Here is a 25,714-nt window from a genome sequence, read left to right on the forward strand (position 1 = left end):
GAAGATGAATCGGCCGTGAACAGACTGATGGAAGGAGGAGAGAAGAGACAGCATGGGTGGTGAGTAAGAAGGAGACATGGAGGTGCAGGCTGTGTGAGCAAGAGGGGAGACATGGAGGTGCAGGTTGTGTGAGTAATAGGGGACACATGGAGGTGCAGGCTGTGTGAGCAAGAAGGGGGGAATGGGGGGGTTCAGGCTCTGGGGGGATGGGCACTGTGAGCACATAATACTGTTTGGGGGCCCCTATGGAGCACATAATAATGTTTGGGGGTCACTATGGAGTACCTAATTCTGTTTGGGGGCCTCTGTGGTGCACATAATACTGTTTGGGGGTCACTATGGAGCACATAATACTGTTTGGGGGCCCCTGTGGTTCACATAATAATGTTTGGGGGCCCCTGTGGAGCACGTTGTACTGTCCCAGTATTGCTTACATGTGGGGCGTTGCGCTGCTTTCTCACCGTATTCTTGATAGCTGCAGTTGTGGGTACTAAAGCTGTATCTCTTTCAGGTATCTGAGATATTGCTTTAGCGCTCATAACCACCACTATCAAGAATTCGCCCTAGTAAGGGGATAGGGGACCACGGACAAAAGTTTGTACCCAGGCCCACAAAACTTTAGTTACACCAATGGCGGCTGCTCTGGGCTCAGGCATCGCCATTAATATACCTTATTTTTAACTAGATGGACTGTGCTGATACACAGACGTCCTGCGCTTGGATGTAAAGTGGGCACCTCCGTTCATCAGGAACCCAGGTAGGTGAGTATAACTCTTTTTTTAAGCTTAGGTGTGAGTATTTTAATAGTACAAGGGGTTGTTTGGAGGGGGAAATTATAAGGAGGGGGCATTATGGACATAAGGGGGGTCACTTATATAAGGGTTATTAGGGGACATTAGGAATACAAGGGGAGGTTATATTAGGAGGCATTATGAACATAAGGGGGTGGTCATTGATATTAGGGGTTATTAGGGGTGCAGTATTTGTCAGGGGGAATCAGGGGCATACTATGCGGGGCAATTAATTTAATGAAAGTGGCACTTAGGCTTTATTAAGACTAATGCCTGACGCTGCAAACTGCAACAAAATAGCGCTGCAGGAAAAACCGCAGCAGCAACGCATTGTGTTTTTTTCCCGTAGCCCTTTTCACTTTCTGCTTCCATTACACCTATAGGGAAACCATCAATGTTTTCGTAGGTATAAGTGATATTCCAGCGATTTCCAAAACCCCAACGGTTTTGGAAATCGCAGCATGTTCACTGCACATAATTTTCCACAATGTGTGGATTTGATTTGCTAGAATCCCATTCACATTGCAGGAACTGTCGTGTTTTCCCGTGGTGTTTTCGCCACATGAGGCCCCATTCACACTTTGCGGTAAAATAAGGTACATGCTGTAATTTCCAAAGCAGTCTTGGTTTTAGAGTTAGACATTGCAGCATGCCTATGGAAATTCTGGCGGTTTCAATATAATTGAAGCAGGAAATAGAGAGGAAAGCTCTGCAAACTTTCTGTGCAAAGGGCTGCAGGAAGAAACGTGATGCGTCATGGACGCGTTTTTTCCCGCAGCGCTTTTTTGCTGCAGGACACCACGTGGGGCCTTAAGCTTTAGGAGTTTTCCAGTTCATTTATATTGATAAACTTCCGAATCGAAAACTCCAGCATCTAAGTTCCTTTGATTAAAACTTAACTTTTATTGTGAAAAGTTTTTTTCTGAACATAAATGTTCAATAAAACATCAACAAGTGTTCATAATGGCAGAGTTAGATACAGCAGAAACGTCTGACTGACGCGTTTCGGGGCGTTATATTTGCCCCTTCCTCATAGTCAGACTTAACTTTTCAGAATAAAAGTTAAGTTTTAATCAAAGGAACTTGGATGCTGGAGTTTTCGATTCGGAAGTTTGTGTTTGTACCTCGGGCTGAGAGGCTGGATCTCCGTGCATCTCCCATTTTCTCAGGATTTTCCACTGATATCGCATGCGGCGGCACCCGCAGACTCTTGCATCAAAGGATACGTGAGTGAGCTGACACATTTATGTTTATTTAAGTCATTTATATTGATGATCTATTCTCAGAATAAATCATCAATAAGAGATAAGTGACCCCCTGATCAGCTGTATGAGGGGGCCATGGTGCCTGTGTATATCACACGCTATCTGTTTATAGTGACCGTGTGGTGTAATTAGAGCCTTGTCACATAGACGTGCATAGAGCGAGCCTATAGCTACATTACATGTTTACACATTATCGTACATCTCACTATGAGATGTACGATACTGTGTAAACAGAGAAGGGGTCACGGCGCTTGCACAGATGCCACGATTCACTCAAACAGCTGATTCATCCCTCATTATTACACCTCAGCCACGGAGGTGTAAAAATAAAAAAAACACACTCACCTGTCCCCAGCACCCTGTTGTCCTCCGCCTCTGTCTGTTCGGTCTCATGGCAACACCTCATTTCTGGAAATTCTGTACCCAATTCCTCTTAGCGGTCACATGAGGTGCAGGACTCCCAGCAAGAAGGTGCCGGCACGAGACTGAATGGACACTGGTGGCGGACAACGGGATGCTGAGGACAGGTGAGTATGCTTTTTATTTTAAACCTCCCGTCCGGCACATGAGTTGCTCCAATTCCTGGACAATATCTTTAAAGAATGTATCCATGTTTCTAATATTTATGGCCTGTCCTTAGGATAAGCCATCAATATTACATCTGTGGGAATCTGACAGCCAGGACCTCTGCAGATGAGTTTTTTCATTAAAGTGCGGCTACAGGTAATGGTGACAATTCTAGGAGCCACGCTGCTCTCTTGCCATACAGGATGTAGCAGTGGGTTTAGGTAGTGCAGTGGTACACATCGTATGGCAGGCGAGCAGCTGGCTCTTGATATTACCTTTAGCCATCCTGTATCTGTACAGCTCATCTACAGGGGTCCTGGCGGTGGGCCCCTAAAAACAATTCCACTGGTGGGCCCTAGACACCCCAGTCCGACCCTGGTCACATGACCACCCCCGGGATCTTCGTAATTATAGATTCATAGGTTATAGTAAGTACACAGACAATAATATCATTATACATTTCAAATGAGTCCTCAGAAGACACATGGCCTGTTAAAGAAGAGGTCCATACTGAAGAAGAAACATATTGTTGAAACTCATACAACTACGTATTTGTCTTCATACGGTAACCATAAAGTAGAGTGGGAGGAAGGGAGGGGGGGAAAACTGTGTGGGGGTAGGGGGTCCTTGATGTACTGTGCGACTCATCTCAATTATCCCTTCAAATTGTTTTTAAAAGCTTTCATGTTGGACTTTAATGTCATATTCATAGAGTATACCATAAATGTCAGGTCACCTCAGTCACCTACACTAATCGTTAGAATGGTGGTCCTCTGAGTGGAAATATGGGACTCACATTAATTTGACATTTACAATATATTCTATGGGTATGCTTCAAATGTAAGGGAGGGAAAGACACCTTTAAAGAAACACTAAGCCCTTAAATGGGTGACTGAAGATGGCTCTACATAGTGTCCCCAAGACATGTTAACAGCTCTTTAGTAACAATGTTTATTTAAAATTTTGTATGATTGTAAATGTTGTCAGGATATGTTGTTGGCTACAAAGTGCATAAAGTTGTATTTCCTTTGCAGGTGGAACATACAGAGGTGGTTCCGTCAGTTATACCTATGACACATCTGGCTTTGTAGGAGATAGGGCCATTATTACAGTAACATGGCAGAGCATTAGAGCATTGTACCAGAAAATGCAGTGATCTTGTCCACGGGCAATGTCTGAAATTCAAGTTCAGCCACATTCACTTGCACAGGGCTAAGCTGCAGTATCACAAATAGCTCATGCACAACTGTGCTACAGCTTTAGGAAGAAGGCAGACATATTTTTCTAGTCTCAAACAATCCATTTTCAAAAAAAGCAACTAGCTGATAAACAAAACATTTTATTGTGACTGCTATAGAGTATAATGTGCCGCACACAGACACAAAAGTTCTTGAACATTGTTTGCAGTAAGATCATTTCGGAAATATCTAAGCACACACAACAAAGGACTAGTAGACTTTCTTCCTACCATGTTTGGTAAGTGACCTTGTTATTGAGAATTACATAAAAAATTTTCCTACAAGCTTATGTGCTTCTTTATTACACGTGTGAATACTATTTATAGTTATGGAGCTTTGTGCATAAAACCAGTGGCACTCTATAAGTGTAGTGAAGAACATTTCATTTTATTACACAGGATGATTTATCCCTCCATGCACAAAAACAAATCACAACTACATAAATGTGGGAGTAAGTGACAAGTTAAAGAAAATGACATGGCCACTCACCATGCCATTCAATTACACAAGAACTAAATATGTATTTGTTACTCACCTTCACATGTCCTTGTCTTAGTGTTGCCTGTTAGTCCATGTCCACAATGATGCACACAGCGATAATTCTTTAAAAATGTCCGACTGTCACATCTTCTGCAATGCTGGGAATTGTCACATTCCAAACATCCAGAATGGCAGGCTACAAAGGTAATACAGTGTATCAGGCTTATGCTAATATGTATGAAAAGTTAAAGGGGTTGGCCACTATATAGGTAAAAGTCTGCAATGTGTAGCACAAACATAAATAATTAACTTACTCATAGACATTCATTAGCATTTTTGCTTCTGTCTCTTTATTTTTAAAGCCACGCCCCCACTAACATGGCTCTGCCGGCTCCCTGACATGCCTGCCTTGACCACCGTGCGCGTGACATGGAGGGACATGTGACACAGTCTGACCATGTCACGTGACTGTGTGCGCGCCTGCGCTGCTCTTATGATATGTGTTAAGGGGGGGTTCTCTATGTATCCATGTGTCCCTACACGTACCTGGTCGATCCTGCCAGGAATGGAGGCTGCCAGCCCATGTGTGTACACGGGCTGACAGCCTCCTATACACTGCAATACATGTGTATTGTATCGTATACTGCTGTGTCCTGTCCCTGTCCGGTCTCTGCGAAGCAAAAGAAGAGCAGCGTTGTCTGGCCCGCCCCTCCTTCCCTCCTGTGTTGCTTCATTGCCGGAGTGAGATATGAGAGGCATGGAAGGAGGGGCGGGCCAGATGGGTGAAGGAGGCGTGGTTTCAAGCATGCCGCGAAAACCACGCCTCCTTCCCTCCTCTGTCCCTCCATCGCTGCCTCTCAGATCTAGCTCCTGCAATGAAGCCACACAGGCAGGGAAAGAGGGGCGGGCCAGATGGGTGAGGGAGGTGTGTTTTCAAGTTTGCTTACAAAACCACGCCTCCTTCACCCGTCTGGCCCGCCCCTTTTTCTCTTCTTGCATAGCTTCACTGCAGGAGTGAGATCTCACTGAGTGAGATCTCACTGAATATATATATATATATATATATATATATATATATATATATATATATATATATATATATATATATATATATATATATATATATATATGGCATTCAGGGTCTAAACTAATGTGGTGGATCCCAGAAGAAATACTGTAGACTCAAATGTGGTCAACTCTAATTTCAGATTTCACTGAGTGAAATATATATATATATATATATACACATGCATGTTCAAATCACCCCCATATCCCTAGATTACATATAAAACAAAAACATTACTGTTGAAACACATACACATTTGGTATCCCTGTGTCCAACCCCCCCCCCCCCCCCCCGTTCTATTTACATTGGTGAAATATTATATTTTTATGTTATTAAATTTTTTACAAATTTTTTTGCTTCAAATTTTGATCACTGATTCAAAAGATCACTGCTTCAAACCCCCATGGGGACAGAAAATTAAAAAAAAACAAAAAAAAAACCAAAAACTTAAAAATATAAAAAAAATGTTAAAAAAAATAATAAAAGTCCCAAAAATCCAATTTTCCCATATAAAATGTTTTATTATGAAAAATAAAGATATATTTTCTTAAAATACATACTTGGTATCACCACGTCCCTAAAAACCCGAACAATAAAAATAAAACATTATTTAACCTGCACGCTAAACGACATTAAAAAAACGTAGAAAAAACACATAAATAATGATTATTCACCACCTAATCAGGTTATAATTGTCAGATGAAAACCAAAATGCCCTTCAACAGCTCTTTTTTTAAACAGAAAAATAAAAATGTTATGCCTTTCAGAAGATGGCGATGCAAAAATAATAGATTTTTTCCCTGAATTGAATTTTATTCTGCACAATTAGCAGCGAATGGAAAAAGAATATAAATGAGGTATCGCCGTAATTGTACCGACCCGCAGAATAAAGGTCACATGTTACTTATGTTGTATGCAGCACGGGGAAAAAAATTAAATGCTAAAACGCAATGTCAGAAATTAAAAATTTAGAAAATAAGTTACAGGCACCCCAAAATGGTGGCATTGAAAAGTACACTTCATATCGCAAACATATATGGCGACATTGCCAGGAAACAAACAAAAATTTAGCTTATACAATGTGAAGACAAAAAAACCAAAAATCGCCTAATCATTAGAACACAACTGGCTGTGTCAGGAAGGGAACGTATAAGCTGTGCGAGCGAATATCAGCGGACAACCCAGATTTACAGTTTATGAGAGAGAATACACAAGTGCTCCCCACCCCCCATCAGTGTTATAGCTAGTGGGAAATTGGGTTCAATGTCTTGTCACAGTAAGGACACATGCATTTTTATGGGCCCAGGCACACAATCGCATTTTTTGCAGCTGTGTGTCCTTGCAATCTACATGCATGTGCTATAATTGTCTGCATTTACGCATTGTCAGCACTGACGCTCCTATTCATTCGGGCCTAATCAGGATGCTGCGACGGAATGCCAGTGCTGCACCTTTTCCGCCATGTGAACATACCCTTAGGGTTCTCCGTGGGCCTCCGTGTTTTTGTAATAGGCCATCACCTGCTGGAGTAACCCAGCAGGTAACTGGCCCTATTTACTTTCCGATCCCCGTTCCTCTTCACAGCCACCTCTACTTCCTCTTGTTCCCTCCATGGGGCCCTGTGAGCTTCATATCATGTGCTGACAGCAACATGATATGGGACACACAGGGCCCCGAAGGGAACAAGGGGAAGCAGAGGCGGGCAGAAGTAGGAGTGGGGATCAGTGAGTAAGGTCATGAGCCCACAGCATGAGAATATGTTTGGAAACCCCATGAGATGCATTTTATAAGATTTGCCTGGTGGTTCTGTTTGGACCAAAGACGTTCAAACTGAAACTTCTATTATTATGCTCGTAAATATAATGATCCCTCTGGAATCCTGTATGTCTTCAGAGCTCTTTAATAATTTTACGTGGGTCAGGCCGACGTCAAAATGCATAATTATACCAGCATAACCATCCTCTGCTGGAATCCAGGAGAGGTAAGTAGCACTGTTTTATATTTTTGTCACATTCCCTGGGCCTCCAATTATTATACTCTGGGGTCTGAAAAGTTCATGGGTGGTGTACTCCAAATATCTGACATTATACTGTGTGGAAGCGCCACTATGGCCATTATATTGTGTGCAGAGGCCACTATGGAACATTATGCTGTATGGGGAGGCCATAACGGAACATTTTACTGTCTACAGTGTTTATTATGGAACATCATACTGTGTGGAGGGACTGCTATGGAACATTATACCATGTTGAGGGGTCGCTATGGTACATTAAACTGTGTGGAAGGGCCACTTTATGACGGTATACTGTGTGGAGGGGCCGCTATGACATTATACTATCTGGAGTTTGGCCACGGGAGAGGGGGGGTTGGGTGGGCTGCGGGGGGGGGGCAAGGGGCACTGGTTGCGGAAGCGAACGCAAGGAGACTTAGTGGAGGGGGGGGGAGTGCAACACAGGGTGGATTGGGCGGGGGGTGCCTTGAGAGGGGGGGGCCATGGGCCCGCGGGAGGAAGGTGCGGGGGCCACGGGAGGGGGGGTTGGGACGCGGGCAGGGAGCCCAGGGATCCGTGAGATAGGGGTGGGGCCGCTGAGGGAAATGGCGCCTGTGAAGGGGGTGCCCCAGGATGAGAGGTTGGGGGCCAGAGGCACGCGACAGTATGAAGCAGGGCCATAGGCGCGGGGACAGGAAGGGGCAGATGCGCGGGTGACAGGGGGGAAGGCAGGAGCAGGTGGTAGATATGCCGCGCGGCCCGACGAGGGCCAAGGGAGGTGAGGGTGCATGGCGGATTGTAACCAACACAACTTGGCTAAATAGAAGTGGCTCAGCATCAATGCCAACCCGCAGACGAAGTTGCAGGCAGATGCTAGTACAGATATATATATATATATATATATATATATATATATATATATATATATTTCTGTATACATTACACAGTATATGTTTGAATGTATACATATAGCTTCAGATGTGTAATAAACATTATCTAGTGTTTAGATTGGAGGCATCTGACCATTTTCAGTGTTTCTGTCACTGTCTGTGGAGGAGCTGAAGTGAATAAAGCTGTGTGATAACGTCCTATGTGTGGAAAGATGCAGAGCTGTCATGTGACCTCAGCTCCACCAATGGAATGCAGGCAGGAGCTTTACTTTCAGTTTGTTGATTGTCCCGCCCACACAAGCTGGCTGAGCTTACACTGCAAAATCTAATTTTAATGAGGAACAGGTAAGATAAAAATTAGAGATGAGCGAACAGTGTTCTATCGAACTCATGTTCGATCGGATATTAGGCTGTTCGGCATGTTCGAATCGAATCGAACACCGCGTGGTAAAGTGCGCCATTACTCGATTCCCCTCCCACCTTCCCTGGCGCCTTTTTTGCTCCAATAACAGCGCTGGGTAGGTGGGACAGGAACTACGACACCGGTGACGTTGAAAAAAGTAGGCAAAACCCATTGGCTGCCGAAAACATGTGACCTCTAATTTAAAAGAACAGCGACGCCCAGCTTCGCGTCATTCTGAGCTTGCAATTCACCGAGGACGGAGGTTTCCGTCCAGCTAGCTAGGGCTTAGATTCTGGGTAGGCAGGGACAGGCTAGGATAGGAAGGAGAAGACAACCAACAGCTCTTGTAAGAGCTAAATTCCAGGGAGAAGCTTGTCAGTGTAACGTGGCACTGACGGGCTCAATCGCCGCAACCCAGCTTTCCCAGGATCCTGAATGGAATACACTGTCAGTGTATTCCCGTATACCCGATATATACCCCGATACCCGTTCCAACGGTGTGCCCCCCCACCTTCACCCCAGAAATACCCTGCAAGTCCCCTAGCAATAGAATTGGGGCTATATACACCCACAATTTTTACTACTGGTATACAGTGCCATTGTCTGACTGGGAATTCAAAGAATATATTGGGAATACAAATACCCTCATTTCTTGCTACTGCCATATAGTGCCAGTTTCTGACTGGTAATTCAAAGAATATATTGGGGTTACGTGCACCCACAATTTTTACTACTGGTATACAGTGCCATTGTCTGACTGGGAATTCAAAGAATATATTGGGAATACAAATACCCTCATTTCTTGCTACTGCCATATAGTGCCAGTGTCTGACTGGGAATTCAAAGAATATATTGGGGTTACGTGCACCCACAATTTTTACTACTGGTATACAGTGCCATTGTCTGACTGGGAATTCAAAGAGTATATTGGGAATACAAATACCCTCATTTCTTGCTACTGCCATATAGTGCCAGTTTCTGACTGGGAATTCAAAGAATATATTGGGGTTACGTGCACCCACAATTTTTACTACTGGTATACAGTGCCATTGTCTGACTGGGAATTCAAAGAATATATTGGGAATACAAATACCCTCATTTCTTGCTACTGCCATATAGTGCCAGTTTCTGACTGGTAATTCAAAGAATATATTGGGGTTACGTGCACCCACAATTTTTACTACTGGTATACAGTGCCATTGTCTGACTGGGAATTCAAAGAGTATATTGGGAATACAAATACCCTCATTTCTTGCTACTGCCATATAGTGCCAGTTTCTGACTGGGAATTCAAAGAATATATTGGGGTTACGTGCACCCACAATTTTTACTACTGGTATACAGTGCCATTGTCTGACTGGGAATTCAAAGAATATATTGGGGTTATAAATACCCTCATTTCTTGCTACTGCCATATAGTGCCAGTTTCTGACTGGTAATTCAAAGAATATATTGGGGTTACGTGCACCCACAATTTTTACTACTGGTATACAGTGCCATTGTCTGACTGGGAATTCAAAGAGTATATTGGGAATACAAATACCCTCATTTCTTGCTACTGCCATATAGTGCCAGTTTCTGACTGGTAATTCAAAGAATATATTGGGGTTACGTGCACCCACAATTTTTACTACTGGTATACAGTGCCATTGTCTGACTGGGAATTCAAAGAGTATATTGGGAATACAAATACCCTCATTTCTTGCTACTGCCATATAGTGCCAGTTTCTGACTGGGAATTCAAAGAATATATTGGGGTTACGTGCACCCACAATTTTTACTACTGGTATACAGTGCCATTGTCTGACTGGGAATTCAAAGAATATATTGGGGTTATAAATACCCTCATTTCTTGCTACTGCCATATAGTGCCAGTTTCTGACTGGTAATTCAAAGAATATATTGGGGTTACGTGCACCCACAATTTTTACTACTGGTATACAGTGCCATTGTCTGACTGGGAATTCAAAGAGTATATTGGGAATACAAATACCCTCATTTCTTGCTACTGCCATATAGTGCCAGTTTCTGACTGGGAATTCAAAGAATATATTGGGGTTACGTGCACCCACAATTTTTACTACTGGTATACAGTGCCATTGTCTGACTGGGAATTCAAAGAGTATATTGGGAATACAAATACCCTCATTTCTTGCTACTGCCATATAGTGCCAGTTTCTGACTGGGAATTCAAAGAATATATTGGGGTTACGTGCACCCACAATTTTTACTACTGGTATACAGTGCCATTGTCTGACTGGGAATTCAAAGAATATATTGGGGTTATAAATACCCTCATTTCTTGCTACTGCCATATAGTGCCAGTTTCTGACTGGTAATTCAAAGAATATATTGGGGTTACGTGCACCCACAATTTTTACTACTGGTATACAGTGCCATTGTCTGACTGGGAATTCAAAGAGTATATTGGGAATACAAATACCCTCATTTCTTGCTACTGCCATATAGTGCCAGTTTCTGACTGGGAATTCAAAGAATATATTGGGGTTACGTGCACCCACAATTTTTACTACTGGTATACAGTGCCATTGTCTGACTGGGAATTCAAAGAATATATTGGGGTTATAAATACCCTCATTTCTTGCTACTGCCATATAGTGCCAGTTTCTGACTGGTAATTCAAAGAATATATTGGGGTTACGTGCACCCACAATTTTTACTACTGGTATACAGTGCCATTGTCTGACTGGGAATTCAAAGAGTATATTGGGAATACAAATACCCTCATTTCTTGCTACTGCCATATAGTGCCAGTTTCTGACTGGTAATTCAAAGAATATATTGGGGTTACGTGCACCCACAATTTTTACTACTGGTATACAGTGCCATTGTCTGACTGGGAATTCAAAGAGTATATTGGGAATACAAATACCCTCATTTCTTGCTACTGCCATATAGTGCCAGTTTCTGACTGGGAATTCAAAGAATATATTGGGGTTACGTGCACCCACAATTTTTACTACTGGTATACAGTGCCATTGTCTGACTGGGAATTCAAAGAATATATTGGGGTTATAAATACCCTCATTTCTTGCTACTGCCATATAGTGCCAGTTTCTGACTGGGAATTCAAAGAATATATTGGGGTTACGTGCACCCACAATTTTTACTACTGGTATACAGTGCCATTGTCTGACTGGGAATTCAAAGAGTATATTGGGAATACAAATACCCTCATTTCTTGCTACTGCCATATAGTGCCAGTTTCTGACTGGTAATTCAAAGAATATATTGGGGTTACGTGCACCCACAATTTTTACTACTGGTATACAGTGCCATTGTCTGACTGGGAATTCAAAGAGTATATTGGGAATACAAATACCCTCATTTCTTGCTACTGCCATATAGTGCCAGTTTCTGACTGGGAATTCAAAGAATATATTGGGGTTACGTGCACCCACAATTTTTACTACTGGTATACAGTGCCATTGTCTGACTGGGAATTCAAAGAATATATTGGGGTTATAAATACCCTCATTTCTTGCTACTGCCATATAGTGCCAGTTTCTGACTGGTAATTCAAAGAATATATTGGGGTTACGTGCACCCACAATTTTTACTACTGGTATACAGTGCCATTGTCTGACTGGGAATTCAAAGAGTATATTGGGAATACAAATACCCTCATTTCTTGCTACTGCCATATAGTGCCAGTTTCTGACTGGTAATTCAAAGAATATATTGGGGTTACGTGCACCCACAATTTTTACTACTGGTATACAGTGCCATTGTCTGACTGGGAATTCAAAGAGTATATTGGGAATACAAATACCCTCATTTCTTGCTACTGCCATATAGTGCCAGTTTCTGACTGGTAATTCAAAGAATATATTGGGGTTACGTGCACCCACAATTTTTACTACTGGTATACAGTGCCAATTTCTAACTAGGAATTCAAAATGCGCAAGGCTCCCGGAAAGGGACGTGGACGAGGCCGTGGGCGAGGTCGGGGGAATGGTTCTGGGGAGCAAGGTAGCAGTGAAGCCACAGGGCGTCCCGTGCCTACTCCTGTGGGGCAGCAAGCATTGCGCCACTCCACAGTGCCAGGGTTGCTTGCCACATTAACTAAACTGCAGGGTACAAACCTTAGTAGGCCCGAGAACCAGGAACAGGTCTTGCAATGGCTGTCAGAGAACGCTTACAGCACATTGTCCAGCAGCCAGTCAGACTCTGCCTCCTCTCCTCCTATTACCCAACAGTCTTGTCTTCCTTCCTCCCAAAATTCCGAAGCTTTACAGAACAATAACCCAAACTGTCCCTGCTCCCCAGAGCTGTTCTCCGCTCCTTTCATTGTCCCTCAACCTGCCTCTCCACGTCACGATTCCACGAACCTAACAGAGGAGCATCTGTGTCCAGATGCTCAAACACTAGAGTCTCCTCCATCTCCGTTCGATTTGGTGGTGGATGACCAGCAACCCACCCTCATCGACGATGATGTGACGCAGTTGCCGTCAGGGCATCCAGTTGACCGGCGCATTGTGCGGGAGGAGGAGATGAGACAGGAGTTGGAAGAGGAAGTGGTGGATGATGAGGACACTGACCCGACCTGGACAGGGGGGATGTCAAGCGGGGAAAGTAGTGTGGATGTTGAGGCAGGTGCAGCACCAAAAAGGGTAGCTAGAGGCAGAGGCAGAGGTCAGCAGCTTAGGCGAAGCCAGGCCACACCCGGAATCTCCCAAGATGTTCCAGTTCGTACCCAGCCCCGAAAAACTCCCACCTTGAGGGCACGTTTCTCGAAGGTGTGGAGTTTTTTCAAGGAATGCGCCGAGGACAGATATAGTGTTGTCTGCACAATTTGCCTCTCGAAATTGATTAGGGGCTCTGAGAAGAGCAACCTGTCCACCACTTCAATGCGCCGTCATTTGGAATCCAAGCACTGGAATCAGTGGCAGGCAGCAACGGCAGGACAAAGGCCGCCTGCCGTTCACGCCACTGCCACTGCCTCTGCCTCTGCCTCTGCCACTGCCACTGCTGACTGTGCTGGCGATGCACTCCAGAGGACGAGCCAGGACACCACTTCATCTGCCTCCGCCACTTTGTTGACTTCTACCTCATCCTCCCCTGGTCCTGTCTTATCTCCTTCTCCTGCACCATCAAAGGCACCATCAGGCGTTTCTTTACAACAACCCACCATCTCTCAGACATTGGAGCGGCGGCAGAAATACACTGCTAACCACCCACACGCGCAAGCCTTGAACGCCAACATCGCTAAACTGCTGGCCCAGGAGATGTTGGCGTTCCGGCTTGTTGAAACTCCCGCCTTCCTGGACCTGATGGCAACTGCGGCACCTCGCTATGCCGTCCCTAGCCGTCACTACTTCTCCCGGTGTGGCGTCCCCGCCTTGCACCAGCACGTGTCACTCAACATCAGGCGGGCCCTTAGTTCCGCGCTTTGCACAAAGGTCCACTTGACCACCGACGCGTGGACAAGTGCATGCGGACAGGGACGCTACATTTCACTGACGGCACACTGGGTGAATGTAGTTGAGGCTGGGACTGCTTCCCAAACTGGCCCGGTGTACCTCGTCTCCCCGCCTAACATTCCTGGCAGGGACACGAGAAGAACACCCCCCTCCTCCTCCTCCTCTACCGCCTCCTCCTCCGCCACCGCCTCCTCCTCCGCCACCGCCTCCTCCTCCGCTGTTAGATTGACCCCAGCTACGAGTTGGAAACGTTGCAGCACTGGCGTTGGTAGACGTCAGCAGGCTGTGCTGAAGCTGATCAGCTTGGGGGACAGACAGCACACTGCCTCCGAGGTGAGGGATGCCCTCCTCGATGAGACGGCAATATGGTTTGAGCCGCTGCACCTGGGCCCAGGCATGGTCGTTTGTGATAACGGCCGGAACCTGGTAGCAGCTCTGGAGCTTGCCGGACTCCAACATGTTCCATGCCTGGCCCACGTCTTCAACCTAGTGGTGCAACGTTTCCTAAAGAGCTACCCCAATGTTCCAGAGCTACTGGTGAAAGTGCGGCGCATGTGCGCCCACTTTCGCAAGTCGACAGTAGCCGCTGCTAGCTTAAAATCTCTCCAGCAACGCCTGCATGTGCCACAACACCGGCTTTTGTGCGACGTCCCCACACGCTGGAACTCAACGTTTCAGATGTTGAATAGAGTGGTTGAGCAGCAGAGACCTTTGATGGAATACCAGCTACAAAACCCTAGGGTGCCACAAAGTCAGCTGCCTCAGTTTCACATCCATGAGTGGCCATGGATGAGAGACCTTTGTGACATCCTACGGGTCTTTGAGGAGTCCACAAGGAGGGTGAGCTCTGAGGATGCGATGGTGAGCCTTACAATCCCGCTCTTGTGTGTTCTGAGAGAATCCCTGATTGACATCAGGGATAACTCAGATCACACAGAGGAGTTAGGGATAGCATCCGATCCGTCACAGCTGGAGAGTAGGTCCACACATCTGTCCGCTTCACTGCGTTTAATGGAGGAGGAGGAGGAGGAGGAGGAGGAAGAAGAGTTGTCCGATGATGTGATGGTGATACAGGAGGCTTCCGGGCAACTTCGAATCGTCCCATTGTTGCAGCGCGGATGGGTAGACATGGAGGATGAGGAGGAAATGGAGATTGAACTTTCCGGTGGGGCCAGAGGAGTCATGCCAATTAACACTGTGGCAGACATGGCTGAGTTCATGTTGGGGTGCTTTACAACCGACAAGCGTATTGTCAAAATCATGGAGGACAACCAGTACTGGATCTTTGCTATCCTTGACCCCCGGTATAAAAACAACATCTCGTCTTTTATTCCGGTAGAGGGGAGGGCCAATCGCATCAATGCTTGCCACAGGCAATTGGTGCAGAATATGATGGAGATGTTTCCAGCATGTGACGTTGGCGGCAGGGAGGGCAGTTCCTCCAGTAGGCAACCAAGTTCTCACCGGTCCACACAAACGAGGGGCACACTGTCTAAGGTCTGGGACACCTTGATGGCACCCCCTCGCCAAAGTGCCGCCACGGAGGGTCCTAGTGTCACCAGGCGTGAGAAGTATAGGCGCATGTTGCGGGAATACCTTTCCGACCACAGCCCTGTCCTCTCCGACCCCTCTGCGCCCTACACGTATTGGGTGTCGAAGTTGGACCTGTGGCTTGAACTTGCCCTATATGCCTTGGAGGTGCTGTCCTGTCCTGCCGCCAGCGTCCTATCTGAGAGGGTGTTCAGTGCAGCCGGTGGCATCATCACTGACAAGCGCACCCGTCTGTCAGCTGAGAGTGCCGACCGGCTCACTTTGATAAAAATGAACCACCACTGGGTAGAGCCGTCATTTTTGTGCCCACCTGTGTAAAGCACCCCAACATGAAACTCCATGTCTGTACTCAACCTCTCCAATTCCTCCGCATCCTCATACTCATCCACCATAAGCGTTGCACAATTCTGCTAATACTAGGCTCCCTCCACCCTGATTTCCCCCAACTCTGCTGGTTAGAGGCTCCCTCCACCCTGATTTCCACCAACTCTGCTGGTTAGAGGCTCCCTCCACCATGAATTTGCCCAAACTGGGCTGTTTAGAGGCTCCCTCCACCATGAATTGGTCCAAACTGGGGTTTTTAGAGGCTCCCTCCACCATGAATTGGTCCAAACTGGGCTGGTTAGAGGCTCCCTCCACCATGAATTTCCCAAAACTTGGCTGTTTAGAGGCTCCCTCCACCATTAATTGGTCCAAACTGGGCTGGTTAGAGGCTCCCTCCACCATGAATTTGCCCAAACTGGGGTGGTTAGAGGCTCCCTCCACCATTAATTGGTCCAAACTGGGCTGGTTAGAGGCTCCCTCCACAATTAATTGGTCCAAACTGGGCTAATTAGAGGCTCCCTCCACCATGAATTGGTCCAAACTGGGTTTTTTAGAGGCTCCCTCCACCATGAATTTGCCCAAACTGGGCTGTTTAGAGGCTCCCTCCACCATTAATTGGTCCAAACTGGGCTGGTTAGAGGCTCCCTCCACCATGAATTTGCCCAAACTGGGGTGGTTAGAGGCTCCCTCCACCATTAATTGGTCCAAACTGGGCTGGTTAGAGGCTCCCTCCACAATTAATTGGTCCAAACTGGGCTAATTAGAGGCTCCCTCCACCATGAATTGGTCCAAACTGGGTTTTTTAGAGGCTCCCTCCACCATGAATTTGCCCAAACTGGGCTGGTTAGAGGCTCCCTCCACCATGAATTGGTCCAAACTGGGGTTTTTAGAGGCTCCCTCCACCATGAATTGGTCCAAACTTGGCTGTTTAGAGGCTCCCTCCACCATGAATTGGTCCAAACTGGGGTGGTTAGAGGCTCCCTCCACCATTAATTGGTCCAAACTGGGCTGGTTAGAGGCTCCCTCCACCATGAATTTCCCAAAACTTGGCTGTTTAGAGGCTCCCTCCACCATTAATTGGTCCAAACTGGGCTGGTTAGAGGCTCCCTCCACCATGAATTTGCCCAAACTGGGCTGTTTAGAGGCTCCCTCCACCATGAATTTGCCCAAACTGGGCTGTTTAGAGGCTCCCTCCACCATGAATTGGTCCAAACTGGGCTGGTTAGAGGCTCCCTCCACCATGAATTTGCCCAAACTGGGCTGGTTAGAGGCTCCCTCCACCATGAATTGGTCCAAACTGGGTTTTTTAGAGGCTCCCTCCACCATGAATTGGTCCAAACTGGGCTGGTTAGAGGCTCCCTCCACCATGAATTGGTCCAAACTGGGCTAATTAGAGGCTCCCTCCACCATTAATTGGTCCAAACTGGGCTGGTTAGAGGCTCCCTCCACCATGAATTTGCCCAAACTGGGCTGTTTAGAGGCTCCCTCCACCATGAATTTGCCCAAACTGGGCTGGTTAGAGGCTCCCTCCACCATGAATTGGTCCAAACTGGGGTTTTTAGAGGCTCCCTCCACCATGAATTGGTCCAAACTTGGCTGTTTAGAGGCTCCCTCCACCATTAATTGGTCCAAACTGGGCTGGTTAGAGGCTCCCTCCACCATGAATTTCCCAAAACTTGGCTGTGTAGAGGCTCCCTCCACCATTAATTGGTCCAAACTGGGCTGGTTAGAGGCTCCCTCCACCATGAATTTGCCCAAACTGGGCTGTTTAGAGGCTCCCTCCACCATGAATTTGCCCAAACTCTGCTGGTTAGAGGCTCAATCCACCCTGATTTTCAAAACAAATGTTGGTGCCAACCTCAACTTACTACAAGGGCCAAATTCACTGCTGGTGACAAGCTCTCCTCACTGCAAGTGCCAAATACACATGTTTCAAGGTGTTTTCCTACTGTCAGAGAGGTGGTATTGAGTGTGTAAAGTGTGTAGTTGTTAGGCTGTGATGTTGGGGTAATAGAGGGTCTTTGGTGTGTTAGATGCCCCCAGACATGCTTCCCCTGCTGTCCCAGTGTCATTCCAGAGGTGTTGGCATCATTTCCTGGGGTGTCATAGTGGACTTGGTGACCCTCCAGACACGGATTTGGGTTTCCCCCTTAACGAGTATCTGTTCCCCATAGACTATAATGGGGTTTGAAACCCGTTCGAACACACGAACATTGAGCGGCTGTTCGAATCGAATTTCGAACCTCGAACATTTTAGTGTTCGCTCATCTCTAATAAAAATCATTTTTATAGCACATTTGTCCTATAACCATCTTTCTGAATTGTCTGGGGCACTTTGATTTTTCCAACACTTAATCAGAAAGTACCAGAATAAAACTGAATTTTTAAATCATATAGCAGGACACTCTTAAACGTTAGCAAGGAACTATTGTGTCTGTTGTCTTAGGTCTACTTACAGTGACATGTCCGGTCAGCGTGGGACACATGGTCCTGCTGATCACACTCCTTGACGCACTGTCCATCCGACAAGTAAAATGGGGCTTTGCACTGAGTACAGTGTTTGAGATCAATACAGAATTGACAGTGTATTCCACATTCTGCAATATAAAAAAGACATTGCTATTTATGGTCCAGTCTACAAAGCTGGAAATAACATAAATATTACTTTAACCCAAAAATTGTTATGTGGTCATATAATCTGTACAGCATGTCCACCTGGACTACCCCAGATACTACTAGAAAAGTGCATGACAAATTATCAACTGAGCCGTTAAAGCTTTTAATAAACGGCATAAGGCTTCGTGGCATTGTGCCGTGGCATTGGCAGTTGAGAAGATGTGATTACATTGTTGGAAGGCTCTAAAGTATGCTACTATATACCTATACAATTGCAACGGTCACCTAAATGGTTGCATTGTAAAAAAAAAAAAAAATCAAATATGTTTTCTTGCTTTTCCTGTGGTGAATCTCTGTATAGGAAAGCTCAGCCTATACACACCAACCAGCAGAAACCAAAAAGTCACCATTTGGGCTCCACTGTGTGAATGGAGCACTACAGAAATAATGAGCGTATATGTCCAGTGCTTTTCCCAGCATAAACTCTAAACATATAGCTCTACAGTGTGCCTTATGTGCTCCTCAAAATGGAAAACGCAACACCAAGAAAGAAAAGACTTGGCATTGTGGACTTGACAGACGTGTTAATGATATGCAAATGATAAAAAAAAAATGGATAGCATACTTTAATCACTATTATGTACAAGCACCACACACATAAATGCCCTAGCATGCTATCAATGAGGTTATTAATGGTTGTCTAAAGAAGGTTATCCCACACTAAATAAATTTGACCATGCAGATCATTGAGACTGGTAGCTGCCAGCTCCCTTTATAATTTTCAACCAATGACATCCCTGATGCGCTCGATGGAAGGCAAGTCCAGAGTAGCTGCAAGCTACAACAGCATGTTTAGGCCACTCAGGGTTCTCACAACAGCAAAGCAATATGTGGCCTACTTTATCATGTGAAAATTGGCTCTTGGGACACCATGACCAAATGTAATGCTCAACTGTTATTGTAACTGAAGACTAGAGGGGTCTGGCTACTGTATATTATGCCACCTCAAACTATAATCCTGGAAGTAGGACTGGTGCGACATTCCCTTGTGGAGGTCTCTCCATGGCATTGCCCATGACAGAGGTCTCCACAATCTGGGGAGACTGTGCCTATCGTTCTAGTTTGTTTTGTTGTTTCATCCACCAGGACATGCAACGTTGAACATCTCTGTTCAGGAAAGTAGTGCTTTGCAGGCATCTTAGTACAAGGTTTCTGTATCTCTCAGTCACAATTGGTAATAACAGGCACATTGATAAATAGACATCGTACAATCATCCCACACCACTTGATAGTTGATGTTTCAGATGGCTGAAAATCTTAGCTTTCTATCTGGCTTTAATGCCACAGATTGGAGCTAAGTGCTTGAAAATTTAATCTGCAATCTTGACACTTTAATTTGCATAACCTCAGGGCTTCTTGATTTCGCAATTTCAATGCTGAGGAGTGTATGATATACATTTCCAAAACTCCTTGCTTTTCTTCACACTAAAGATATTGTGAGAGAGTAAAGGGTGTGGTCTGGGAAGACAGGTATGTCCCAGCCAGGCAGCTAAAGGGTGTTTGATAAAGATTCACACCAGGGAGGTTAGCTGACTAATCAAAGTCTGATATTAGTCTGTGTGTGAAGACTAGCAGGGTGGCACCACACTGACAGAGCTGATCTCTCCATACCAAACCTACAAAGCAGGTACTATGGCACCCGTTGTTGTTGCCAAGATGGGAGCCTGGTTTGCCAGGCTTCTGTATAGTCAGGGAACAGTTTTCCTATGTTTAGTGAGTTCTCAGCCGAGAAGGCTTTTGTTTTGTTTATTTTGTGCCTTTGAAAAGGCAGTGTATGCACTACAAGTGAATAAAGCCTGAACTTGTGTGCAATCCAGTGTCTGTGTCCCTGTTTCCTGCACTGCTACAAGCATCTACCTGAGTGATTCCCCACAATATCTTTAGGGCATTGTTGCCTTACTACAGTATCAATTTGGAACCAATCATACACCCCAATGATGGAAATCCTAGAAGTGATGATATGGCCCTTACACAGCCCAGAGCGCTGATATCAGCATCAAGTCTGTCTAGGATTTGAGCAACATGGACAGAAGATCTGAGATGATTAGAACAACCTTCCTGCTGAGTTCCTTCAAAAACTGTGTACAATTGTCCATAGACGTGATGCAATAAAGCAAAGGATGGTCACACTAAATATTGATGTGATTTCTCTTTTGTTCATTCACTTCATTTTGCTAATTGACAAAAACTAAAACTATTAACACTTCTATTTCTGAAAGCATTCTTAGGCCAGGTTCACACGATGTCTTTTGGCACGTAATGTGCTACGTAGACGCCGCGGGAGCTTTTACGGGCCGTATACGCTCCCATTGTTTTCAATGGGAGCCGGTACCGTATACGCGGCGCTATTTTGCGGCAGCCGCAAAATAGCGCCGCGTATACGGCACTGGCTCCCATTGAAAACAATGGGAGCGTATATGGTCCGCAAAAGCTCCCGCGGCGTCTACGTGGCACATTACGTGCCAAAAGACATCGTATGAACCCGGCCTTACTTTGCAGTATTTTTCTCCCACACCTGGCTACAAACAAAGAATGTGAAACCAGGACTAGGGTGAAAAACATTCATTTAATGGGACTCAAGCTATTTAGTTAAATGCTTAGCAGAATGAAGTTTGTTCTAGGACGTTCTTTATATTAGACACTTGCTGAGTCCATACAGAGTACATTGCCTGTACAAGTTTAAGCACTGTTTAGCATGGATTTCACTATGACATAACAAGATGACAGAATATTATTATTATTATCAGGGCACACAAGGGATGTATTCACAGCCAACACAAAATACAACTTGGGGTAGAGGCAGAGCTAAAGCATATTATAAAATGATAAATATACAAAGAAGCAATAACCGTATGAGTATGATGTTAAGATGAATGAAAACAATAGAGAAGGAGAGGAGAAATGAGAATTTAGATGACAGTAGGATGCATTAATATTTATATAAGAGATAGTGATGACCTGATTATCTCATGGCCAGGCAGGAAGCGGAGAAGGAAGAAGTACATTGTAAAAGGTCATCAGTGAGGAGTTAATAAATAATGGATTGCCAGTCAGTCTGCATTATATCCGCAGGAGGTAAAAATGTCCATGAATCTAGTATTTCATGTTTATTTCTATAAAGGGATCACCATAACTTCTCAGTGCAGTAAATAAATGTATGCAAATTCAATTTCACAGCGTTCAGGGCTGTATAGAGGAGGTTGCTCTAGTAGTGAAATATACAGCGGGCAATGAAGGAGAAGGCTATGAAATGATGCACAAACTGCTGAAACTAAAAATTCATGTAATATTTAAACTTATTAAAGCAACACCAATTATTTTTATCTGTGTCTTTACTATAAGTATCAGTATATGTCCAAGTAGTCTGAGGCTGTTGGGCTTTAGTCACATGAATGTGAAAAATGGCTGCATGATGGATGGCTTTTAAATAGGATCTTTCTCCACCTAGTTGTAGAAATAGTAGTAGTCTCATGGTGCGGTGGCATACTCTCTACCAAATTCCCTGGCATTCCTCAGTGGCTGGTACAGTGAAGAGAGGGCCTGAACTGTGAAAGTTGATGTTCGTAATTAGAGATAAGCGAGTATATTCTATCGAATATCTCCCCTGCATAGTTTTTGGTGTAAAAAAAGCACCAGGGAAGGTGGGAGTGGAATCGAATGTTTACTACGTGGTATTCGACCGAATACACCAATAACTATGCAAAGGGAGGTATTCGATCGAATACTACTATTCGATCGAATACTATTCGCTCATCTCTATTAGTAACAGATCCCACTGGGCACCCCCTGTTCTCAAGGGTGGCTGGTGCGCCCTCGATGTAGATTACTGTCGGAATGAAGACTTAAAGGGATCGAATCATTGGAATCCCATTTTTTCTCCCTAATACGTACGAATAGCTTTAAGAAAGGCTATTCTTCTCCTACCTTTATAAGTCTTCTCTGCGTTGCCGTTCGGTAGAAATCCTGGTTTTCTTCTGTATGCAAATGAGTTCTCTCGCAGCACTGGGGGCGTCCCCAATGCTGCAAAGAGAACTCTCCAGTGACGCCTCTATCTTCATCTGGAATGCCTCTCTCTGCTTCTTCTTCTGGCCGCGGGCATGCGCAGTCAGTTCTGCCCATACCCCATGGTAGAGCCGAATGCGCATGCCTAGAAGGTTGAAGCCCAATGCCGGAAGAAGAAGCGGAGAGAGGCGTTCCAGATGAAGATAGAAGAGGCACTGGAGAGTTCTCTTTGTAGCATTGGGGATGCCCCCAGTGCTGCGAGAGAACTCATTTGCATACAGAAGAAAACCGGAATTTCTACCAAACGGCAGCGCGGAGAAGTCTTCTAAAGGTAGTTGAAGAATAGCCTTTCTTAAGGCTATTCCTACGTGTTAGGGAGAAAAATTGGGATTCCAATGAATTGATCCCTTTAAGAGACAATGAACAATGCAAATATCAGTTTTATTATATATTTGGCAGATGACCAATTAAATAACAGATCTTTGAAAACAATGGAGACACAAGCTCAGGGCTTCATTTCAGCTAGAACTGAGGCTGGTTGATACTTCCTGGGGTTGGTCTCTCATGCTAGGGTAGACTTCATTCTGTCAGTGTGCTGTATTCACTAAAACCACAAAGTGTGGAGGTGTGTGGCCTGTGACTGATGTGAACAGATGCACACAGCCCGTGCTCTGAGCTGACATCCTGATTTATATCCTGCTGATCTTTCTTAAATTGCCAAAATTCCTTATAACAGGAGTCGGCAACCACCAGCACACATGCCAAGAGTGGCACGCGAGGCTTATTTCCCTGGCAGGGGCAGCCACAGTCCTCACCCAGCTGTTTCGATCAGCCGAAATGAAACTTCTATTGTTGCTCCCTGTTAATCCCTGAAATTTTTTTCAAATATTTTTTTAAATACACAGGGATACTGAATGTGTACGTGTTTCTCATCACTTTTTTAATTATTAGACTTACTAAGAGTCTTGAATGCTAATGCATTACAGGCTGCATAGAGCAGTCGTTCCCAAAATGGCAATTGAAAATTGGCGCTCATTCAGCTTTAATCGAGGTGCCGGGGTTCTTAGTGCTTGATCAGTGTGGCCATATGTAAATGACATGCTATCTGTCATACTATTACAGCGGATGTTGCGAATGGGTTAAAACATGCTAATGTCCTATATAGTGAAGAAGTTTTGGCAATGAAAATGATTGCTATATTAGTAACTTATTTTACTACTTTTGCCACAGACAACTCACCCATAAAAACTGAACTGTTCTCTTATATGGTCCCTAGCTGTACATTATCTACAGATAATTAAACTTAACTTATGTTCTTTGCTCTAATTCCATTCAGTACGTAAAAAAGCTACATGGGAACTCTAATTCTCAAATCTACAATAAAACCACTAACAGAGGTAACCTGACAGCTGTACTCGGGAAGGAATCAAGCTGAGGGGCTGTTAACACAATAGGTGCTGACTCTCAAGCCACACTGAAGACTCAGCATGAGTAAAAACAAACAAATTACTAAAACACACACATTGCACATAAAGACCTGGAAAAAAGAAGGCACATTTTTTTATAGTCCATTACTGTGCCAGACAGACAGAGATAATAAAACCAGTAAAGAAAAGATATTTACATGTAATGTCATGAATCAATCCACACACTCTGAATAATACTGGAATAAAATATTTTTCTACACACACTCACTGCCGAAAGGCTAGTACCCTGGGGCATCCCCAATGCTGTGAGAGAACTCTCCAGCGCTGCCTCCATCTTCTTCAGGAACGTCTAGGGCATGCCGTGGCCACAAGAAAAATGGCCGCTTACACAGTAAGTAAGCGGCCATCTTCTTGTTCCCTGTGGGCATGCGCAGTCATCTCTGCCCGAGGCCTACAAGTTTGACCGCCAGCGCAGGAAGAAGATGCGTGAAGAGGACATTCCTGAAGAAGACGGAGGCGGTGCTGGAGAGTTCTCTCGCAGCATTGGGGACGCCCCCAGTGCTGTTTGAGCACTGGGGCCTGCCCCCAGTGCTGCGAGGGAACTCATTTGCATACTGAAGAAAACCGGGATTTCTACCGAACGGCAGCCCTGAGAGGACATCTAAAGGTAGGAAAAGAATAGCCTTTCTTAAGGCTAACAATTGATTTTAATGGTAGAATCCCTTTAATGGATCTGGTATATGGATTTTCTACATAACTGAATTTTGGACGGATAAGCATATACTTACATGCTTTGTTCACATGTATATTCTTTAATAAACCACATATGATTCAAGTCTTCACAAGTGTGTGCAGGGCCGGCTCCAGGTTTTTATGGGCCCTTGGGTGACAGAGCCTCAGTGGGCCCCCTTGTAAAGTAGGCGAGGGAGTCGAGACACTGTGCGTCACAGATGAAGCGAGTGACGTAACACAGGAGTGTGGCGTCACCAACGCCATACCTCCCAATTTTTAAAGAGTAGAAAGAGCGGCAAATTTGGCTCACCCACTTTTATGTTGACTCCGCCCATTCTCATTCATTTATCATGTGCTCCCACAAAGTATAATCCTCCTACAGTCACCCGTAAATTATATGCCCCCCCTCCATCTCTCCCCCAGTTTCATATACACCCTTACTCTGCCCCCAGTTTCATATCCCCCCTCCATCTCTGTCCCCAGTTTCATCACATTCTTCCCCTTCATCTGCCCAGTTTCATGTCCCCCGTCTCTGCCCCAGTGTCATGCTGTTCCACCCCCCCATCTGCCCCAGTGTCATGCCGTTCCCCCACTCCCCTTCATTTGCCCCCCAGTTTCATTGGGCCCCCTCCATCTCTGTCCCCAGTTTCATGCCGTTCTCTCCCCACCCCCTTCATCTTCCCCAGTGTCATGCTGTTCCCCCCCCTCCCCTTCATTTGCCCCCCCAGTTTCATTGGGCCCCCTCCATCTCTGTCCCCAGTTTCATGCCGCCCCCCCCCCCCCCAGTTTCATGGGCCCCCTTCATTATGTTCCACCTTAATATTTAATACAAAAACAAACATTTACACTCACCTTCCATCGTTCCCCT

General features: G+C 45.1%; 1 protein-coding gene across 2 annotated transcripts in view; it reads right to left on the reverse strand.

Moving 5' to 3' along the window:
• Positions 1 to 25,714, reverse strand: part of FRAS1 (Fraser extracellular matrix complex subunit 1) — a 368,631-nt gene that overhangs the window by 97,699 nt on the left and 245,218 nt on the right. For both annotated transcript variants that reach the window (XM_075284507.1, XM_075284497.1), the window contains 2 exons: positions 18,466 to 18,606; positions 4,397 to 4,537 (listed from right to left, as the gene is read on the reverse strand). In XM_075284507.1, the coding sequence (XP_075140608.1) occupies positions 4,397 to 4,537; positions 18,466 to 18,606 (282 nt within the window). The remainder of the gene's footprint in view (positions 1 to 4,396; positions 4,538 to 18,465; positions 18,607 to 25,714) is intronic.

This window comes from Leptodactylus fuscus, chromosome 1, assembly GCF_031893055.1.
Source record: "Leptodactylus fuscus isolate aLepFus1 chromosome 1, aLepFus1.hap2, whole genome shotgun sequence".
In the NCBI taxonomy this organism is placed as follows: Eukaryota; Metazoa; Chordata; class Amphibia; order Anura; family Leptodactylidae; genus Leptodactylus; species Leptodactylus fuscus.